The sequence below is a fragment of the Rhizoctonia solani genome, chromosome 3, assembly GCF_016906535.1.
Source record: "Rhizoctonia solani chromosome 3, complete sequence".
In the NCBI taxonomy this organism is placed as follows: Eukaryota; Fungi; Basidiomycota; class Agaricomycetes; order Cantharellales; family Ceratobasidiaceae; genus Rhizoctonia; species Rhizoctonia solani.
The window spans coordinates 3294315-3314161 of record NC_057372.1 but is presented as its reverse complement, the minus strand read 5'-3'; the positions used below and the strand labels follow the sequence as shown (position 1 = coordinate 3314161).

The 19847-nt window shown below is 45.7% G+C and overlaps 6 protein-coding genes across 6 annotated transcripts; 2 read left to right on the top strand and 4 right to left on the bottom strand.

Moving 5' to 3' along the window:
- Positions 1-538: 538 nt before the first annotated feature.
- RhiXN_03468 (uncharacterized protein) lies at positions 539-1765 on the bottom strand (the record flags this gene model as incomplete). The annotated part of the gene is made up of 4 exons (XM_043323285.1): positions 539-1218; positions 1281-1399; positions 1467-1523; positions 1578-1765. 4 exons carry the CDS (start codon positions 1763-1765, stop codon positions 539-541), a joined length of 1044 nt encoding a protein of 347 aa, XP_043178781.1.
- A 183-nt stretch (positions 1766-1948) lies between these two features.
- Positions 1949-5298, top strand: RhiXN_03467 (amidohydrolase family protein; the record flags this gene model as incomplete). The annotated part of the gene is made up of 15 exons (XM_043323284.1): positions 1949-1971; positions 2010-2273; positions 2322-2562; positions 2620-2809; positions 2873-3078; positions 3133-3228; positions 3391-3582; positions 3634-3858; positions 3908-3973; positions 4020-4065; positions 4124-4293; positions 4363-4658; positions 4712-4850; positions 4904-5030; positions 5093-5298. The coding sequence occupies 15 exons, from the start codon at positions 1949-1951 to the stop codon at positions 5296-5298; spliced, it is 2487 nt and encodes an 828-aa protein (XP_043178780.1).
- Positions 5299-5385: 87 nt separating this feature from the next.
- Positions 5386-7761, bottom strand: RhiXN_03466 (ICE-like protease (caspase) p20 domain protein; the record flags this gene model as incomplete). Its single annotated transcript, XM_043323283.1, has 13 exons — positions 5386-5421; positions 5479-5499; positions 5556-5694; positions 5749-5825; positions 5882-5953; positions 6596-6643; positions 6696-6778; positions 6826-6885; positions 6942-7002; positions 7056-7153; positions 7211-7286; positions 7341-7678; positions 7725-7761. The coding sequence occupies 13 exons, from the start codon at positions 7759-7761 to the stop codon at positions 5386-5388; spliced, it is 1146 nt and encodes a 381-aa protein (XP_043178779.1).
- Positions 7762-9153: 1392 nt separating this feature from the next.
- Positions 9154-11073, bottom strand: RhiXN_03465 (pectate lyase; the record flags this gene model as incomplete). The annotated part of the gene is made up of 4 exons (XM_043323282.1): positions 9154-9331; positions 10198-10659; positions 10718-10820; positions 10884-11073. 4 exons carry the CDS (start codon positions 11071-11073, stop codon positions 9154-9156), a joined length of 933 nt encoding a protein of 310 aa, XP_043178778.1.
- Positions 11074-12115: 1042 nt separating this feature from the next.
- Positions 12116-12739, bottom strand: RhiXN_03464 (major facilitator superfamily transporter; the record flags this gene model as incomplete). The annotated part of the gene is made up of 3 exons (XM_043323281.1): positions 12116-12353; positions 12406-12627; positions 12699-12739. The coding sequence occupies 3 exons, from the start codon at positions 12737-12739 to the stop codon at positions 12116-12118; spliced, it is 501 nt and encodes a 166-aa protein (XP_043178777.1).
- Positions 12740-17525: 4786 nt separating this feature from the next.
- Positions 17526-18959, top strand: RhiXN_03463 (AIG1 domain-containing protein; the record flags this gene model as incomplete). Its single annotated transcript, XM_043323280.1, has 8 exons — positions 17526-17631; positions 17694-17797; positions 17851-17986; positions 18051-18370; positions 18452-18566; positions 18632-18813; positions 18840-18878; positions 18936-18959. The coding sequence occupies 8 exons, from the start codon at positions 17526-17528 to the stop codon at positions 18957-18959; spliced, it is 1026 nt and encodes a 341-aa protein (XP_043178776.1).
- Positions 18960-19847: the final 888 nt, after the last annotated feature.

Below are 19847 nucleotides of genomic sequence, written 5' to 3'. Positions count from 1 at the left end.
CCGTTCTGGAGTAGATCGCTTGCAGATTGTATGATATATTGCGGAGTTCCACATGACCTGAGATCACGTAAGTCAAATGAAGATCAAGGTACTGTGAGATGAGACCCAGGGCTAACGAATTATCCCATAGATCTACAACAATGTAGATCAAAGGTCTCATATTCGTTTTTGATTGTTACTGGTGGTGCAAGGGGCTGGCAACTGAATAACCAGATTAGTCGGCATCCAAACATAGACGGTCCCTATGAATCCCGTCCATATCTACTAAGACCTTGCGAGATAGAATGATGTATTCATGACTGGTCTTTTATATTATAATAACAGCATACCATTCACAAGAATGCATGTTTGTACAGTGGATATGGTTTTCAAAAATCACGATATTGTACCTTCTTGGCGAAACCAGCCATCGATATTGATTAGAATTTAAAGAAATCGGTCGGAATATATCTATGAGCTCTTAAGCCCAAGAAAAGCTACAGAACACATAGATGAGAGCCTAGAAGTTAATCCTATCGGAATGGAAAAGAAGAACTCACTACTCGTTCCGAACCCAAACAACATTCTTGGCCGGTTCAGGACCATACCATCTGTAAGCGGGCAAATGTGAGGTTCGTTCATAAGTCTTCCCGCCCAGCCGCTCCGCTTCTTTCGAGAGATCCTCTGGCAAGTTCCACACCTCGGCTTCCTCGCAGTCCTGATCCTGTCCTGCTTTGAATGCCTCTCGTAAAAGAAGCGGCAAGGTACTGGAATCGGCATTTATGCGTGTAATTACGAGGGTGGCGGGGACATAGTGATCGAATGCCCAGGTAATAAAGTGCCCATTAGAAGCTATATTAGCTCCCCAAAACACATCTGACGTTGACTTGTGTAACGGGTGAATATAGCTCCGGGTCATGAGATGAGTGTTGGGCAGCGCGCTCGGAGAGAATGCGAAATAAGTCGTATCAGGTTGTCGATTAAGAGCCTTCCAGTCAGGGACGTCTGATGATAAAAGAGCGGTTACGTCATCTTGCGAGAGTAGCTGAATTTCTAGCGACAGATCCGTTCGGCTCGATAGGACGGGCAACGTGTCTGAAATTCGCCAGGTCGTACTAATAGGATTTTGGACCTTCCAGCCAATTTCTCCGGGAACGGGACCGCAGCGTTCGTAGTATGTTCCGACGTCGCTATACAAGACCGAGAAAGCAGCCGATAGACAGAAGGTGGGATGTTGATCTGTGCATCGGGCGACGGATAGACGTTTGGGGCCAAGGCATGATGGAGCAGAGTGAGCATACGATTGGCGTATCCCTGGCCTCGACATTTCTTTGGAGTCACCACGGTGCCTATAGCATAACCTATAGCCTGGGTAGGCTGGTCCGAGCTGGGAGAAAGAACTGAAGCATCACGGCGATACCTAAGTTCTTTGTAAATTAGTGCAAGTTCTATGTGACCTAAATTGGGTATATGGCCGCAAATCTTACGTTCTGCAACAAGATAGAATGTCAGAGGTGTCTTTCGCATCTTCTGGAACGAGTACCCTAACAGTAAAATTTATCAGCCTAGACTCCTGAAATCTATTACCGAATAGCTACCAATAAGTTATTCTTCCGTCCTGAGTGTAATTCTTGGTTTCGATGATCGAATGATATTGAATAAAATAGTCGGGCCCAGTCTCCGGAGTTCCCCAGTGATCATTAATATGTTTATAAATTTCTAGCTTTTGCTCTTGAGTTGCTTGGGAAATAGTCAATTTGCCATGATCAATTTTGCTCTGGGTCATTTTTGGTAGTTTTAGTAACGGCGGTAGGTGATCAATCGACTGATCTATCAGACTAAGCGCTTATCTCCACGTGATTCCCCGCGCTGATCAAAGTTCCCTGAAAACACCACGACTGGGATCTGAATAAACGGCCGATCAGAATGAGAAGCACCATGCTTATCTACTGGCGCTTCAACCACCACGATGAGGTCCGAGACACGACACCTGTGGGCTGACTATGGTTATACTGACTTGTGTCTTGTAGGATCCCACCGCGCGAACATGATAAACTATTGCTGCATCAGCTGGGTGCTCTTGCCCAAAAACGGCTTGCAAGAGGCCTCAAATTAAACCACACTGAAGCTACTGCCCTTATCGCGACTCAATTGCAAGAGTATATCCGTGATGGGAATCATACGGTCGACGAATTGATGGATCTAGGAAAGAGAATACTCGGTCGCCGCCATGTTTTGCCTAGTGTCCCAGCGTTATTACACGAGATTCAGGTTGAAGGAACGTTCCCGGATGGGTAGGTGTCTTGTATATTGAATAGCCTCAATGACTAACCCTAATACAGAGTCTTTCTTGTCACGGTTCATAATCCCATCTGCTCGGACTCTGGTGATTTGGCCATCGCGCTTTATGGATCTTTCTTGCCGATTCCTTCCGAAGACACATTCGAGCTTGAAAACTCATCTCTCTACGCGAACGATGCTGCACCTGGTGCTGTTATTGTACGTCGCGAGCCGATCGTAATCAATCAAGGTCGTGATCGTATTCGGCTCAAGGTCACCAATAAAGGTGACCGACCCATTCAGGTTTGCAACTTTTTCCGCAGTTATATCCCATATGGCTGACTTAGAACCATTTTATAGGTCGGCTCACACTATCACTTTATCGAGACGAATGCTGCTCTCGACTTTGATCGTGGAAAGGCTTATGGAAAACGATTAGATATTCCTGCGGGGACAGCGGTACGATTCGAACCAGGTGATCCAAAATACGTCAATCTTGTCAGTATCGGAGGAGCACAAGTGATCAGAGGTGGCAATAACCTTGCGAGCGGTACTTGATTTTCTATCGCATATTTGCTACTTGGTTCTCTAAACCATTCTCTCGGACTCCTAGGGAAAGCCCAGCTGTCTCGTACAGACGAGATCGTGAAGAACCTGCTGGCCTGTGGCTTTGCTCACACACCCGAACCAGGCGCCCTCAGTGTTGCAGAGCCAAACACAATGACACGCGAGGCATATGCTGGAATGTTCGGCCCGACCACTGGGGATCGTGTTCGGTTAGGAGATACTGGCCTCTGGGTCGAAGTTGAACACGACTTTGTGAGTCCTTTTGCTCCCCCAACCTTTTGTGACGTAATCTAACCAGAGGTCCAGACGGTTTATGGAGACGAATGCAAATTCGGCGGGGGTAAGAACCTTCGATCTATTTTGGGGCCTGCTAAATTTAGTAAGCTTAAATTAAACGTGCAGGTAAAGTCCTACGAGAGGGAATGGGCCAAGCGGCCAGCGAGTCGTACACAAATGTCTTGGATCTTTTGATCACTAATGCGCTCATTATCGATTGGTCTGGAATTTACAAGGCAAGCCGTCTCTGTCTTTACTTATCTAATACCCAATGCTTATTCTGTACAGGGTGACATCGGAATAAGTGGCGGAAAGATTGTTGGAATCGGCAAGGCAGGAAATCCCGATGTGATGGAAGGCGTTACCCCGAATTTGATAGCCGGAACAAATACCGAAGTCATCGCGGGCGAGAAATTGATTGTTACGGCTGGCGCAATCGATGCCCACGTTCATTATATATGCCCACAACAATGGCAAGAGGTAAACTCTCTCACTAACAGCCTTATTAAATAACCGATAATATTGATCTAGGCCATTGCATCTGGCACGACGACGATGATAGGAGGCGGTACGGGCCCGTCTGCTGGGACAAATGCGACTACCTGCACTCCTTCTCCCTTCTACATGCGCCACATGCTGGCCGCAACCGACTCGATTCCAATCAACTTTTTGTTCACTGGCAAGGGCAACGATGCTAGCCCGGTTGCTCTAGAGGAAATAGTGCAAGCAGGCGCTGCAGGGCTCAAGCTGCACGAGGTGAGCTGAAATCAGAGGGATGAAGTACTTGCTTATGTTGAGTTTCTAGGACTGGGGATCTACTCCTGCGGCTATCAAGAACTGCTTGGATGTAGGTGATAAGTATGACGTCCAGGTAATTGTGAAAATGCGCCCGCCGAAATATGTCTAACATCGAATAGGTGAATATTCATACCGATACCCTCAACGAAAGCGGTTTCGTAGAAAGTCAGTATCAAATGTTCTTATTATCACGATAAACCACACCAACATGCTGATTAACCAGGTACGATTGCCGCGTTTGGTGGAAGGACAATTCATACGTATCATACGGAAGGAGCTGGTGGTGGACATGCGCCCGATATCATCGTTGTGTGTGAGCAAGAAAATGTGCTTCCTTCATCGACGAACCCTACGAGACCATTTGCGGTGAACACTGTCAGCGAACACCACGACGTGAGTCGCCCCACCTTTTTCACAGACCGTTTCTTTAATCTCGTTATTCTGTTTTTTCTATCATGTTAGATGCTCATGGTGTGCCATCACCTCGACAAATCGATTCCGGAAGATTGCGCATTTGCGGACTCTCGAATTCGACAGGAGACGATCGCAGCCGAAGACGTGCTTCATGACCTGGGTGCGATCGCAATGATTTCCTCCGACTCTCAAGCTATGGGTCGAGTTGGAGAGGTAGTTTCTCGGACTTGGCGAACAGCTTCCAAAATGCGCGAACTTCGCGGACCTCTGGCAAATGATGGAGATGAAGATGGCAAGGACAATGCCCGTGTAAAACGATACGTTAGCAAGTATACTGTCAATCCGTGAGTGCTTTAATCCTTTTATTCTTGTGCGTTTTCTCAAGATGTTTGTGCAGCGCCATTACTCATGGAATAAGCCATTTGGTTGGCCAAGTGAAGGAGGGTTGTCTTGCGGATTTGGTCCTTTGGCGCCCAGAGAACTTTGGCGCTAAACCAGAAATGGTTCTCAAGTCGGGTGTTATTGCTTGGGCGCAGGTAATGATCTCTTTCACTCGATGAAGATGCGTATTAAATGAAGAGTATAACAGATGGGGGACGCGAATGCATCTATCCCAACTGTCCAACCGGTTTATTCGCGTCCTATGTGGGGTGCGCAGCCCGGCTCGGCGGCATTGAACTCTGTTGCGTTTGTTTCAAAGGTTTCCATCACTTCAGGTACGTCACTACTGGTCACTCAGTTTACGAATTTAATTTGGATCCCCATTATTCATATATAGGGGCAATACAAACTTATGGGTTATCAAAGCGGCCAGAGGCTGTCCTGGGCTGTCGGTCGATACGGAAGAAGGACATGAAATGGAACAATTCTACACCCAAGATGTCGGTAGACCCCGAGACCTATGCGGTGCATGCGGATGGTGTTCTCGCGGATGTGCCTCCAGCCTTGACGTTACCCCTCACACGTGCTTACAACGTTTTCTGAACATGAATTCTATGTATCAAGATACCAGACAATGGGTTATACTATTTGAGTAAAGGAAATCATAAGGCTTATTTATAATGCTAATCTCTAAAGCACAATCTCTCTATCAGCTATGATATTCGCCTTTGTTATGAAATTTCAACAAGATTATCCATATTATCAGGAAACAAAGGCACTTACGATGTTATTGGAAACGTATAGCTTCATTCAAACCAGTGCGATTAGTAACACATACAATTCACCGGGTTGATACATACCTTGGGATACTGAAAATTTTCATCTTTCTGAATTGCGTTTTGTGTCTTACTGGCTCTTATGGCGGGACTTTGTCCGCTTGCAGAAGCAGCGGAATCCTGAACATCGTTGGCCTTCTTGTTGTGATTATCAAATTCGGCTCTAATAATATTCGCAATTGAAGCATTTGTCTTTTGATGGAACGAAAATACGCACTGTATGCGTCGGTTTAGAATTCTGTAGGTGAGCTGGGAAATGCCCTCTTCCTCTTTGAATATTCCATCAGTAAATGCCTGGTGTGGTGTCAGCGCAAAAGATTCAAAGGAAACGACAGGATTTTGAGGCGTACACTAGTGAATCTTCCTCCGGTGTTAGCGTCTTCTCGTGCCAGTTGACTTCCATCGCAGGCAGCCCAGGATATCTGCGAGCTCTACGCGTTAGCCACTAGTAGAGCTTCTTAATTTTATTGACCGCATACAATTTCACAGTTTGGCGGAAACGCTGTGAAACTTGAAGTATTTGGATCTTCAGTTCCTTGATTCATGTGATCGATATTACTGGTTAATTCCGAACGGACAATGAGGTCTTGGTTAGAATTACAGCCAAAGTTGACTTTTGATGGAAGACCTAGATGCGTTGAAGAACACTGAAAGCTTAGAGTCCTCTCAAAATCAAACGCCTATCATACACCAACCTAGAAAGTTACTAATTCTTGATTGTCTTTCTAGAGCATGAGAACATATGTTATCAAACTCATTGGGGTCACTAGGACGGCGGTTCATGGTGAATAGATAGCGTTTCCGAATGTTGCTTAAGTCAGCAGTTTCAGGAACCAACACTTTTGAGAGGTGCAGTCAGTGGGAAATCTCCTGACATTAAGGTTAGTTTTGAAATAAACACCTGTTAATCCACCACTGTGACAGCACTAGGACGATGATGGGTATCAAGCTCGATTTAATCGCGCCAAATCGAATAAATAAAGATAAGATGCATACATCAAATACCACCTGTGCATTCGATTGGTCGTCAGTGACCGAAGTCATACAGCCCAAACCTAACTCACCGTAAGTCTAGTTCCATCTCCAATCTTCACTAATAACTGGTTAAGCTCCTACACAGAGGAAGTGTCAACAAAAATGTTGGCAGAATGGTGCGTCCCATACATCATCAAATAGCACAGTCTTAGGGTCAGGAACCTCCTGCCCGCTTCTAGTGGTGTAGGTCAAGAAGTCCTTAGGTAGTATTCCTAAATAAAGTTCAGTATGCCCGCAACCTTCGGAAAGGTAAACCGACCTTCACGAGTAAAGCATACACCCTCTTCACTCGTCACAAGGCGATGCCCATGCCCAGCAACTGGCATGGATTGCGGGTAAGAGGCCATATTTTCTATGTGTAAATTCAGAGCTTACAAAACAAGAATCGTTTGCATCCAGGCACAGTTCCTTCAGCTAGCCACTTCAATCCGGAGACCTAGACTCGCTAGCTGTAGTGCGATTACATTCACCACGAAAAAATTTACGAACGATGTTGTCTTTATTTGGCCACCGATCATCTTTACGGTCGCGAACATCGACTTGGTCAGCAAGGACTCGGATGCATTTTGGGTGGTACCCGAATTTAACTTTGGCATTTTTCAGTTCAAATATGGTCATATGTGACCTACTTAACCCCAACCTACCGAGAACATGTGTGATATTCAGTGCATCTACGTAGGTTGCTGGCAAAGGATCGCTGCCGCCATAGTGAATTGCGATCTTGCGCGGTTCAACCTATAAGCCAATACTGGCATACGAACAGAGTGACCTCACCACTAAAGCTCTAGAGTCGTACAGTTGGGTCTCTATGGATTGTAACTCCTCGCCTGGGTAGTTCCATCGTTTTTGATCAAACATTCTGATGAAATGATCACGATTTTCTTGGAAAGATGAGCCGCGTATTGGTGTTTCTACTTCACTCATATAAACCCGATTCATGGAGGATTGAGAATTGTATCGTGGCTCTGGAGGTGGTTGGTTGGTCGGTAAACCCCCAGGGATAGCTGTGTTGCTTTCAGGGTGTATATTCACTGGTGTAGCAAACGGCGGAGGACTGATTGCTTGAACAACATATGAATTAGGCCTCCCTCTCATCCTAATCTGGTCAGCAGCTGAGCTGATGTCAATATACATCTCGCCGGAGCTTTATTGACTTACCTTCTTGTTGAAGAATAGGAATAACAGCTCCAGTCATGTTAATCGAGGGCAGAGTAACTCAATTTAGTGGGTCGGAACACTCTAAGATAGTTCACATATATTTGAGAAATCCCTCTATAGCCCTACTCCTCTCTTTTGGTTACACGTGTTTGCCTCGCAAAAGCAACGCCTGTGTTGATAGATAGGGGTTGTAACCGTTCTTGTTCACAAATACGCTATATACATGCATGTCCCAGTGGTTGGACTCCATAAGCCCAAATCTGGTACTGGGTCTTACACGTGGGGCGAAATTTGACTATTATCCACATTGAACAGGTTCCGTGTTTGCTGACAAAGACCTTCCATACAAGTGGGGATGGACACGGGTGCACAAGGGTATAAATCACTTCCAGAAGATGCACCGAGGTCAGACGACAATGACATGGGGGTTATTTCCTGTTATGATATTAGCCTGGTCACGTGTTTATTTCTATATCTTGCGAACGCAGATAAGTCCAAGCCAATTGTAAAATAATCCACAAGTGCTGGGGACAAAGTGAAAAGAGTAAGGACAATATGCACTACTCAGCTGCAACTACGATAACCAAGAACTGAGGTTTTCATGTATGGAAACATTTAGTGAGCATATATTGAAAAACCCGTGGCACACGGAGAAGAGGGTGCGGCGGAGGAGAGAGGGGGCCGGACAGACAGCGGGGACGAGGCGAGACGAAACGCGGCGAGGCAGAAAGAGGCGGAAAGAGGAGGGGTCGAGACGAGTAATTGCGAGTCGAGCAAGACAAATCGAGCAGTAATCGAGCAAGGCGGACGGCGAATCGGAGCGTTTCGTAACCAGCGAAAGAAACTCGATGAGCGAGCCTGGTTCGGGCGAAAGCATTCACAGCGAAGGACACTAGTCGGCCGTGTGAGGATTGCAAACCGGGCACTTCTTGCGAGACGGAATCAGGCGCGGGTACGCTTAGGACAATGTAAATAGCGGCGGCAATAGTATTGGTAGGAGTCTAAAGATAAAGAGAGATAGAAAGGAAAACTCGGTCGCGCGTAGCTAATGGTTGCGACGGCTGAGGGTCGGCTACAAAAAGAGAGGCATTTTATGCTAAGGAAAAGAAAAAGGCAAGGCACGAACACAGGGAAAAAATCCAATTATGAAGGAAAATATATGCGCCGTAAGCGCCAGGTCCGACGACTAAGCGCCCGCCCCTCGTAGCACGCTCGTCTCTCGGCCGGGTGTTACAATATACGAGCGAGAAAAGCCTTATATTTGGGTTGAGTTTGGTCACATCGGTGTGAACGGTCAAGCGGACAACTCCCCTCTCCACAAGCTCAGCATCACTAAAAGCAAAATCAACCTACACATAATAGGAATTGATGCTTACGGGACGACTGCTTAGACTTACCAACCTATATGCATTCCTAGCTGTCCACGGAACTAATCCTTCTTCTCCGGATCGGCTGGATCACTCTTATCGATCATAGCTTCAAGTTCCACGATAAAAGCAAGTTTGGACTCCAGGTATTCGTATACGCCGTCTACCCATGGTTGAACAGATGACTGAGGGGGCCCCAGTAACTTCATACGGTTACATAAGCCATAAAAGGATTCATTCCTATATTACTGAACTGTGAGGTTGATAAAACGCGCTGTAGAGGTCTGAATGGGCGAAAATTTCTTTCCAAATAGATATCAGACAATTCCTGCCATTGTCGAATAGGCAAGGGAGAGCAGCTAGATCATATCATACAGACATTTGGATCTGTCGCTGAGGGGGTCACAACCTCCGAAGGCTTGAAACTAATGACCCAGTAACTTACAGTATATGCTCCGGTATGCCCTCGTTTTCTTCTCCGGAGTTTCTCAGAGAGTCTCTGACTTTGCCTCAACATGGATATATCAACTAGATTGAGGATGGCGTATATTCCATCTTGTATGAGGGGCGTGACGCAAAGGACGCCGCAATACAATTCATGAATGAGCCGCCACCACATGAGATAGATCTACCTCAGCCAACTGGAGCTCCCGTAGAAGAGCTGAAAAAAAAAAGCTCAAGGTCGATAGCCTTGACCCGACCTGGAGAGGTAGGGTTCAAGGGAACACTAATGAGATGGAGGCCTGCACATCGGTAATTTAGTTCATGGCTACCCGCGCTGAATTCGAGTCGTAATGAACATGTTCAGTAGGCATCAACCATCTTATTGAAAATGTACTTGAAACCTCCAAGAGCTGTCAACTGGTAGAGATGCCGTGGTATATTGGTATATATTTATTGATAGAATAATTAGGAGGAACAGTACAAAAGTAGGAAGCAGTCAGGCCAATAGATTGTTCCCGCTTGCACAGCTGTGCATCCGATACAGTGCGAGCCAGTGTATGATAGATGTATCCACGGTGACTATTACTTAGAACTTGCAGCTGTATGTAAATCGATTGTTAGTGAACATATTTCAGTTTAACCCTTTGAGAAATTTCACGTACCTGCTGTTGGCCTTGTTCGATGTCAGCTTCGACGGCTCCTTTCCACTGTTGTTGCCCTGGAACGTGTCGCACATTGACTTCACGCTTGTTGCTTGTACATTTTTGATAGTCGCAACGTCACCGTAGTTCGAGTTGACACCGGCAAGCAGACTACCGTTCTTTGCGATCACGTCGCTGATGTTTACAGTTCGCTTGTACTGCGTCTTGCAGTTGCCGCATGCGCGATACAGCTTTCCGAAGTCTTGCACACAGTATGAGGAGATGTTGACGGTTCCTCCACCGTTGTGTTGGACAACCTTATCGCTCGCACCTTTGGCTCCACCGCCCCTGATGGTAGTGGTTCCGGAAGTCTGGCGGATGGTGATGGCGTCCTCGCATACATCCTCAAACCAGACGTTCTCGATAGTACAGGAGCCCTTGCAGTGGACACCCTCGGCCTGGTCAGCACCGATAACGACGTTCCTATAAGACACGGTATGGTCAATAACAGAGTATATATGGGACTCTGAGCGGAGCTCACTTGAGAGTAGCACCATTCTCAAGCAAGAAGACGGCGTCCTTGTCGCCTCCCTCCTTTTGCCCAGAGCAGGCACCCTTTCCGCGGTCGTAGCGGACATTGCCACCTGAGAAACAGTAGTCGATTAACGACCGCCGAGCTGCAACTGCTTGGGCGCCACTCTACTTACCATCAAAGGTACCCTTGACAGTCATAGGAGCGCTGAGGCTGGAGGTCTTAGGAGGGCTGGGGAAAGTGCAGCTTGCAGCACGCTTGGCGTATGCACCATTGAGTCCCATGCTAGGAGATGGGGCGGCGATGGCTGTCTGAGCAAAGAAGGCAGCGACGGCAGCGATGGTGGAAAGTTTGAACGAGACCATGTTGTTTGTTTAAAGTGAGTGTGAAAGCAAAGTCTGGAGAGCGGAAGCCGTAGCGTAGATGAAACAAAAGAAAGAAAGGAAATGTGTGTTGGTCTGGATGAGTCTCGCTGGGCTTGTTTTATACACAATGAAGACTCCCTGGACAGGTGTGCCTTTACAACTCCCGGCGGCCCGCCACCATGATGGTCTTGGCACTATGCGGAGGTACTGTAACAATCAAAGAAAGCTTTCTGGTGAGCGTACTAACGCTCAGCCCTAGCGAAGAAGTATGTGTATCATTTAAGCGTGGTTGCTGTCTATGAGTCCAGCTGGCGGAGCTGGTTGCAGCATATGTATTCTACTTCAATATTATTTGTTATTTAGGAAATCTAAAGCATTTTTCAGAGCGAATGTATATCGATAGAGCATATCAGAGACCAATGGCTAATTATGACGTGGCACTAAGTCGAAGAGATGCAGGACAAATGCATGGTAATGAGAAATGCCAGCAATGCAGATATGAAATCTATAGCGCTACTGCTCTGGGTTTTTTGGGGGGTACACGATTGATATTATCCACACTACGCGATTCGGTTGACTACTGGTAGGATTTCCTTGACTACGGACGTATATACACAATTATAAGGGAACTACAGAAGTCGTAATACAATAGCGGGTTACGAATAATCCGCATCTTACTCGTGCATCGCAGAAACGTGTATTATTGATTCATTCAACCGGACACTGCCGGAGGATCAACCCATAGCAAAGCTACTACCAATCCAGCCAACCACAAGAGATGTCCCGACCATTGTGGAAACTAAAGGAGAGGTCTTGCAATTAGCTTCGCTAACGAGAAGGATTGGCCAACATATTAATGCGAATGGATTGAGGAGATATCAAGTAAAAACAAAAAGCCTTGAATGGCCAACGAAATATTATACTGTACCAGTACTAAGGGCCCAAGTATCAAAAGTAAATTAAGTACTTCTGAGCATTATAAAGCACATATATACAGCGGGTTGCTATAAGAGGATCGAGCTCCAACTTGCCCTCTACATCATCAGGGCGCCTGTCCTACTTGTAAAACGCCACCCATGCCAGCAAGAACTAAAGAGAAGCGGAGCGGCCCTGAAAATGGGTCCCACCAAAGGTCCCATTCTCGACGACCTTTTCGGCAACAGACGTCAAATAGATGTTGTCGATGAGGAATCAATTGCAGCGCCAAGTTGAAGAGCAAAATTGAAGACAGCTCTAACTTTGGCCGCGTAGGCTGGGGGTTAGTTTGGAAGATCGATATACTAACGGACATAAATTAGAATAGTTCGATGTGCCAAGAAGGAGGTAATTCACTTGGCAAGGACAAATACAACTGCTGTTCCTGCACTACCGATTATGAAATCAAGGAATATGAGAGGCCAGTAGCCGTCGTTGAGTTGAAACGAGAACAGAAGCATGACGGTTGCAATGAACGCAAGAACCAACCTACTCATGATCAAGAACTTAGGCCATTCTATAGCCGCGATACGCCCTTCATTATCCGTGATAGGCCCAGCCACGACACCTAGGGGTAAACTGGGAGTGGAAGGGATTACGTCAGCAGGTGGTTAGTTTCTATGGCTTGGAAACAGTTCACATCTTGACACCGGCAACAATAGTCGACCAATTCAGGTAGTCCTGCCAACATGGCGAAAGGATTAAGTACACTTGAATACACCAGAAGAAATGCATCAAAGCTGTGCCAAATAACATGGAAGAATTCGGATAGAATCACGACTTGGGTGGCTGTCAAGCCATGGATTGGTCTAAACTGCATTGCAACGATCTGAGGCACAGTACTTAAAGTGCCGCGTTGGCTTTGTTGACTCGATTTTCCCCCAAAGAAAAAAAATATAAAGAGGGCGATTGAAACGAAGAAAGGTGCAAGCACACCACCGCATCTCCATCCAGAGACTGAGCCAATGATGAGTGCATATATGAATAGGATGGTCGCAGCTGGATAATTCGGGAATGTTAGCCAAGGCCAATTGGAATTAAAATCACCGCTTACAGATGAGGATAAATACGACATGCCCAGTGGGTTTGCCACACTGGGGGGTATCGGCCGCAGGAATTTAAAAAGGCTGCAGCACAAGCGGCATACATCATCAGATTTTATGCGCACAGGTTCACGGGTGAATTGGAATAAAACTTCCGTCAAGATCCGACTCTTCACTAATGATTTCCCGGTAACTTTAAGATAGAGCGTTGTGCATCGTAGCGGGCTACAATGCACAATCAGGACTGACCCGGCGTCTTCCCGCGAGTTACGTGGTTACCCGGTGTTGGCCCCTTTCCCTCATCTTCCTCCATCCCTTCCTCACCCGCTTCACGGTCTCAATCATATCCTGGTCGCATTAGTATATTACAGATACAATTTGTTTTTTTCCACTCACCACGCTACTCTTTGGGAACAGTTTGGACCACCCACCCGCAAGCTTTCACCCGCGGTCGGGGATCTCCCACCTTCCCGTCTGTCTCTCTAGTTGCCAGTGCCTGTGTATATATTTACTTCCTCACTTTCACATGCATCACATTTATTCGCATATACTGTTTCACGTCACGAGCCTACTTAGGCTAAGTAGTACCGCTGTAGTCAAGTTTGAGCTCACATCGAGTAGTTTTTTGAGTTCATCACTTGTACTGAAATCACACTATTTTGAGGCAATTCCAGTAGCGAGCTTACCCAAATCTTCACTACTCAATCGGTCCTTCGTCATCATCTTTGAATTCGACTCGGCTCTGCGTTTGAGTACCAGGGATCGGCCATTATGGATATCACATGGCGCCTTGTCGTAGCCACGAGCCACTCCATGGCGACTCGTATCGATATTACGCTCGCCAGTATCCCTGAATGAAGCTCAGCATACTTAGAGCCCTCGTAAATTCAAACTCACATTGGCGAGTGAAATATGTATCATCGCTTGCCTCGCAAGGACAGTGTGCGATGGGATGTCTGAATTGATAGATAGGGGGTGCATATGTTTTCATACACTAGTGCAGTGTATACATACATGGCCTGATAGCCGTATTCTCTAAGCCCGAATCTGTTTCTAAGACTTATGCGCAAGTGGAGCGATTACAACAATTAATCGATCATGGGTTCAGAATGATACCATCCATGCTCCGAAAAAGCGAAGTATAGCTTAGCACTTGACTTCGGACCGAGTCAATAACCATGGGATAACGTAACTTGAATAGGGGAACATACACAACGAGGACCGGAGGATGGAAAGGGATGGGGGAGGAGAGGTGGTATGCCGGACCGGAGTGTCGCCAGGGCCACGCCACCCAGGGTGGACAAAACTCAAAGAGAACCATAAAGAAATATTCTGATTCTATCTCCACAAAAATCTACAATGAGCAACACAAACCACAGTTTGACAGACATCCAATCGCCGCTTAGTTTATAAGACCTCGAGTTTTCCCGTGTGTTTAGTTCCATACACAACCTTGACCAGTAGCTAGCTAAGCTTCTGCAAAGAAAAGTTTCAACAAAAGAGTTGCCGGAGTGGTACATTCCATACATCATCAAATATATTTTCAACATACTACACGCTTTTGTTGGTTCAATATTGTGATTCCAAACTCAACTCAATCAGTAACTGCCATACACATGTTCCACTAAATTAACTTCGAGATTTCCTCATAGCTTGTTTTTAACTATTCTGAACCCCGACGCCCACGCCACAAATTTGGGCTTCGAGCTCTCCTACAAAAGACAGCTTTCTTATTAAGTGTTCGTATACTCCGTTCGCCCAGGTTTGATACGCGGGAGCCTTGGCCAAGACAACGTTGATACAAGTACAGGTACGAGACTGCCCATGATATCTATAAGTGAGGAAAGTCGTTGAAAGGTGGGGCTGGTAGAGCGCCATACTAATGTTTGAATGACTGAAGAAGCTTCTCCAATCCTTCATTGGCTGGTCCTTGATCCTATCAAATATCCAACGCGCCGATCGTAATACCCACTCAGGAGCACCTTGTAGGGTGTAACCTTCATAGGTTTCTCGGCATGCCACACAGACTAGCGTGTCAAGAATACAACTAATATCCATAGGCAAGCGCTCGAATTGAAACAGCACTTCAGTAAGAACTCTTGTTTTCACGGCGGGTATGCCGACTAATTTAGTAAGCGAGGTGGTAGCAGGACCAGCTTGTATTAATTTCTTTAAATCCTCGGCCTTGCAGAAATCATAATTATTTGAAACAATTTTGGCGGCGAGCTCAGCTTCAGCAGTAAGGCCGTGAATTGTAGCAATATAAAGTGCCCCAAGTGGGTTCGTATATGCCGACACAGGTGAACCAGCTAGAGTGATTTGTTCACGCAAACGCGCTTTCATACTCGCCAAATAATACTTGTCGGCTACAACTATGGCCTCTCCAAAGAGTTCTGGTGAGGCGATGATGGGGGAAGGTAAAGGATAAATGAATTTAAGCATAAGAGCAAGAATTTCAGCTCTTTCCGAGAACAGGGCGACTCAGTCTCGTTTGGTCGCTTCGATCAAACCCAAAAGTGTGGGTGAAGCAAGAGAGAGCAGGACAGAGTGGACGCTGAACTCCATGCTATCTAGCGACCGGATGATCAGATCTCCGCCACGCGTGAAGCCTTCGTTGAAAGCGATTGGGCAGGCTATTTCTTCTGGCATTGATGAATAGTTGGACTTTCTGAGAATTGTGGGACGAGCTGCACTGTTGGTGGTGGGTGGCTTTTAGTATGAGTGGCGTCAGCGATATTAATATATATGATATAGCACGTGCTACGTTGAAGTGACCACGTGGAATGCACAGTATTAATGAATTGCGCTGTGCAACAAATCTTGATCTTGGTTCTCACGGCAGTCTGGAAATTCCTTGCTGTACGGATGGGCAAACACTAGGCTGGCCAAGGTGGAATGGATGAAATAGCGATATACAGCACAGTACATTGATCCCGTAAGTGCGTTTGGTGCACATCTTACAATTTGGTATCAGAATTCGTATGCAGCAACACAAGTTTTGTTTATATTGTCTAAATAATATTGCTTTCAGAATTACAGTTACCGTCAGAGCATTCTGTCAGCCACTATCGAACACCTTCGACCAGGCGTGAACGGCTAAAACGGGGCTTTCTCCTCCATATTCCAGCGCCACTATCTACAAGGGATACCATTTCCCTATCAACACTTGTGATCTATGCTACTTGGGTCTACCAACCTCATTATTTGATTCTAAGCTGACTACCCCTGCCTCTACTATGGATCAATTTCGTCAATTTTGGCTTCAAGTTCTCTTATAAAACCAAGCTGTGATTCCAAGTATTTGTATACGCCATCTGCCCATGGTTGAAAAGCTTTTTGCGAGGGTCCCAGTAGTAAGCTCATACAACTGCATACACTAACTTGGGATCCGCTCCTGTTATACGTGATCGTTGGAGGCAGATGGGGTTGATAAAACGCGCTATGAACGTTCGACAAGACAAAGAAGTCTTTACAGGCCGATATCGGGCGATTCTTGATATTATCAAGCATCCAAGACGCCCAGAGAGCTTGCCATTCTATAGGGCATCGGGTAGATGAATCGGCAAAGGCAGCTCGGCAAATCGAACACACCGTCGAGTCGGCGCCGTTGGCTATGTACATAGGCTGTCGGCCCAATTAGAATAGCACTTCCCGCACTACAGTAACTGTGTACCATTACTCCTACCCCCCCTGCCTATTACATGTAATTACCCATTTGGTTTACAGTAGTGCCTCTGAACTGTAAAGACAGAGGATGGGCTCAAGTCTTTCTGATTGATGAGATTTGTGTGCAACTATTTTGTGTGTTAGTAAGAGTATATCAAATTCGCATTGATAAGTCTATACATTCAAACGGACGGAGGACGTGTTCAAGCTCGTATTGTTGAATCAATAGCTGATTGTTCCACTTTTAGTAATCTACAATATATCACATGATTTGAGAAATGCCGAGACAGTCCCGATCCCTTTTCGATGAGACATGTCGAGACAGGGTACCTGTTGCCATCTTGTCTTGTCCCGTCTCGTCTCACCGCAGCCCTAGCTGTAGTGCACCTTCCGCGAATATTCTAGAAAAAAGGCAGTGTCGTTAAGTCTATATGGGGTATGAGGCAATACACTCCAGTAGCTACAGACACGTTCACACTATCTATTAGAAGATGCAATATGTTAGGAAATAAACGCCCAAAAATGAGTATGCCTAAAAGGAACAATCCGTGGAGTAGATGTTCGCTGATAAATAGTCGTCAGATGATGCACTGAATCTCCAGTTTGCCACCATCTAGAGTGACCAAGCTGACATTTCAGTATAGGTATAACTTGCCAATTCAGATTTAAAGCCATCGGAGTCATTGGGATTGTAGGTCAGATTTCCTGTTCTCATATGGCACAAACCAACGTTTAGAGAACTCCCGATACTTTATTGTAGATATCATAATGGAGTATATCTCCGGTCTCATATGGAAAGAGGAAACAAAAGTTGTGATAGGAATTGACATAGGAACAACTCAAAGTGCAGTTTCGTGTGGCCTACTTGAGCACGGTGAGATATCTACCAAATTCATAGAATAAAACTCGATAATATTTAGCGACTCATTTAATTAGGTATGGATGTCAAGAAAGCTTTACATAGTGTTTCAGAATGGCCTGGACAGGCAACAAAGGGGTCCAAAATTCCTACAGCTATTTATTACGATAGTAGCTCAAAGGTATATATTTCATTCATTGGTTCCAAACAACCCAAATAATTCGGGATGATTAGCCGATGGCTTTTGGGGCCGAAACTACGTTGTACGAAAACGAAGACAGAGCACTAGACGAAAAATGGGAACTTGCCAAAGAATTCAAGCTTATCCTACACCCGGATGAACTGAAAGTAGGATCTATTTCTAACATCAGTGGGTCCCTCCTAATTGACTACTAACGGGGTAAAGTCTGATCATGTCATTAATACAACTTCAGATGGCCTCCCCTATGGTGTCTCTTTAGAGCAAGTTTACACCGACTTTTTAAAATACTTATTCAAACACACCGAGAAGTTCTTCAAGGACCGAATTATACAGGGAACACTACTATGGTCTCGCTATCGCAGCAATATGGAATTTATCATCGCCCACCCAAATGCATGGGGCAGTAGAGAACAAGCATTTCTTCGAAAGGTTGCCACACAGGCCGGACTGGTTAACTCTAACAATGCTTCAAAGAACGTTCGTTTTGTAACTGAAGCCGAAGCTTCTGTTCATTACTGTCTCTACTATTCAAATCTTCTGAATCACCTGAAGGTAATACAATGACCTCCGATTAACAGTGAGCTTAGTATTGACCTAGCATTTGGATTGTGGTTTTACGGAAAATTCCGATAGATTGGAACTAATTTTGCGGTCTGTGACGCGGGTGGATCCACGGTGGACACTACACTGTACTCTGTCACTGCGACATCACCAATGTTCAAGGTCGAGGAAAAGCGTGCTCCAGGGTGTAAGTCCATTATACTTGGGTTATTATTCTATCTTTGTCTTGATTTTGAAGTTGCTACTCTATAGGCGTGCAGGCAGGAGCCATATTTGTTGACCAAGCGGTCCGAGACCATATGGAGGCGACCTTCAGACGAGCCGAGGGATTTAACAAAGAAAAGGATATGCATATGTACTGTAACAACGGGGTTAGGGACTTTGAAGCCCATGTCAAACGATTATTCCGCAACGACGTTGATGGGAATATTAATGTTGGTAATACTAATTTTACCCTTAGTTCAGTGGGGGTTCGCCGTGGCCGTATGACTTTACCAAAGTAAGATTCTTCGTAGCTCAAATTGATAACATCTCATTCACCAATGTTTGTTATTAGAGCGTTGGTGAAGTCTTTCTTTGATAAATGTATCACGAGAATACTTGCCAATGTGGATGAAATGATCAAGGGTGTCCATGTATCAGTAAGTGACAATATTTGGGCATCACATGTCTAAATCAGCCCTCTCGTAGAACATCCTGCTTGTGGGTGGATTTGGAGATAGCCCTTATCTACGAGATGAGTTCAAGAGGCAATATACGAAGCACGGGTGTGAAGTCACCCTTGTGGATAGCTCTTGCCCTACGTAAATTCTTTCCTTAAGAAAGGAGACATATTTCTGACTTGATCGATTGAACTTTCATAAGCTCCAAGGCCGTGGCTGATGGCGCTGTTATATGGAGTTATAGTCAAGTTGTTGTATCACGCAGACCTCGCTTTACATACGGCAGCACATGTGCAACAACACGTGACCTGGGCAATCCTAACCATCTGGGACGCCCATTCCTGGTGGGCTTGGATGGGCGCGAGCGTGTAAATGGAATGTGGGATACAATAGTTTGCAAGGTGCCTAGCATTGAAGTATGGACAGAATTCGCATGGTATTAATATGGAGTGCGGTGTGTTTAGGACGTGCCTCTACAAATCACTTCAGTGAACCGGAGTACCTTCACTCGACATTACTCAACTTCAGCTCCATACTTAGGCAACTTCGAAGATACAATTGAGGCATATGACGGCGACAGCCCGCCGTACTGGTCAAAAACTCCTAGCGGTTCGCATTTAAGCTTCGATTCATCAGATACTATATTATATAATGACACAGCATTGCTTCTAGGCGTTTACAACCGTGGGTTTCGTAGCGAATGCAAGGTGACTGCCAACTTGCAGAGGCTATCTGGTGCATTGGAGATGAAATTTGGTCCGGGGGGAAAAGTCTATTGGGAAGTTCAATTCAGTTTATGCATTCGA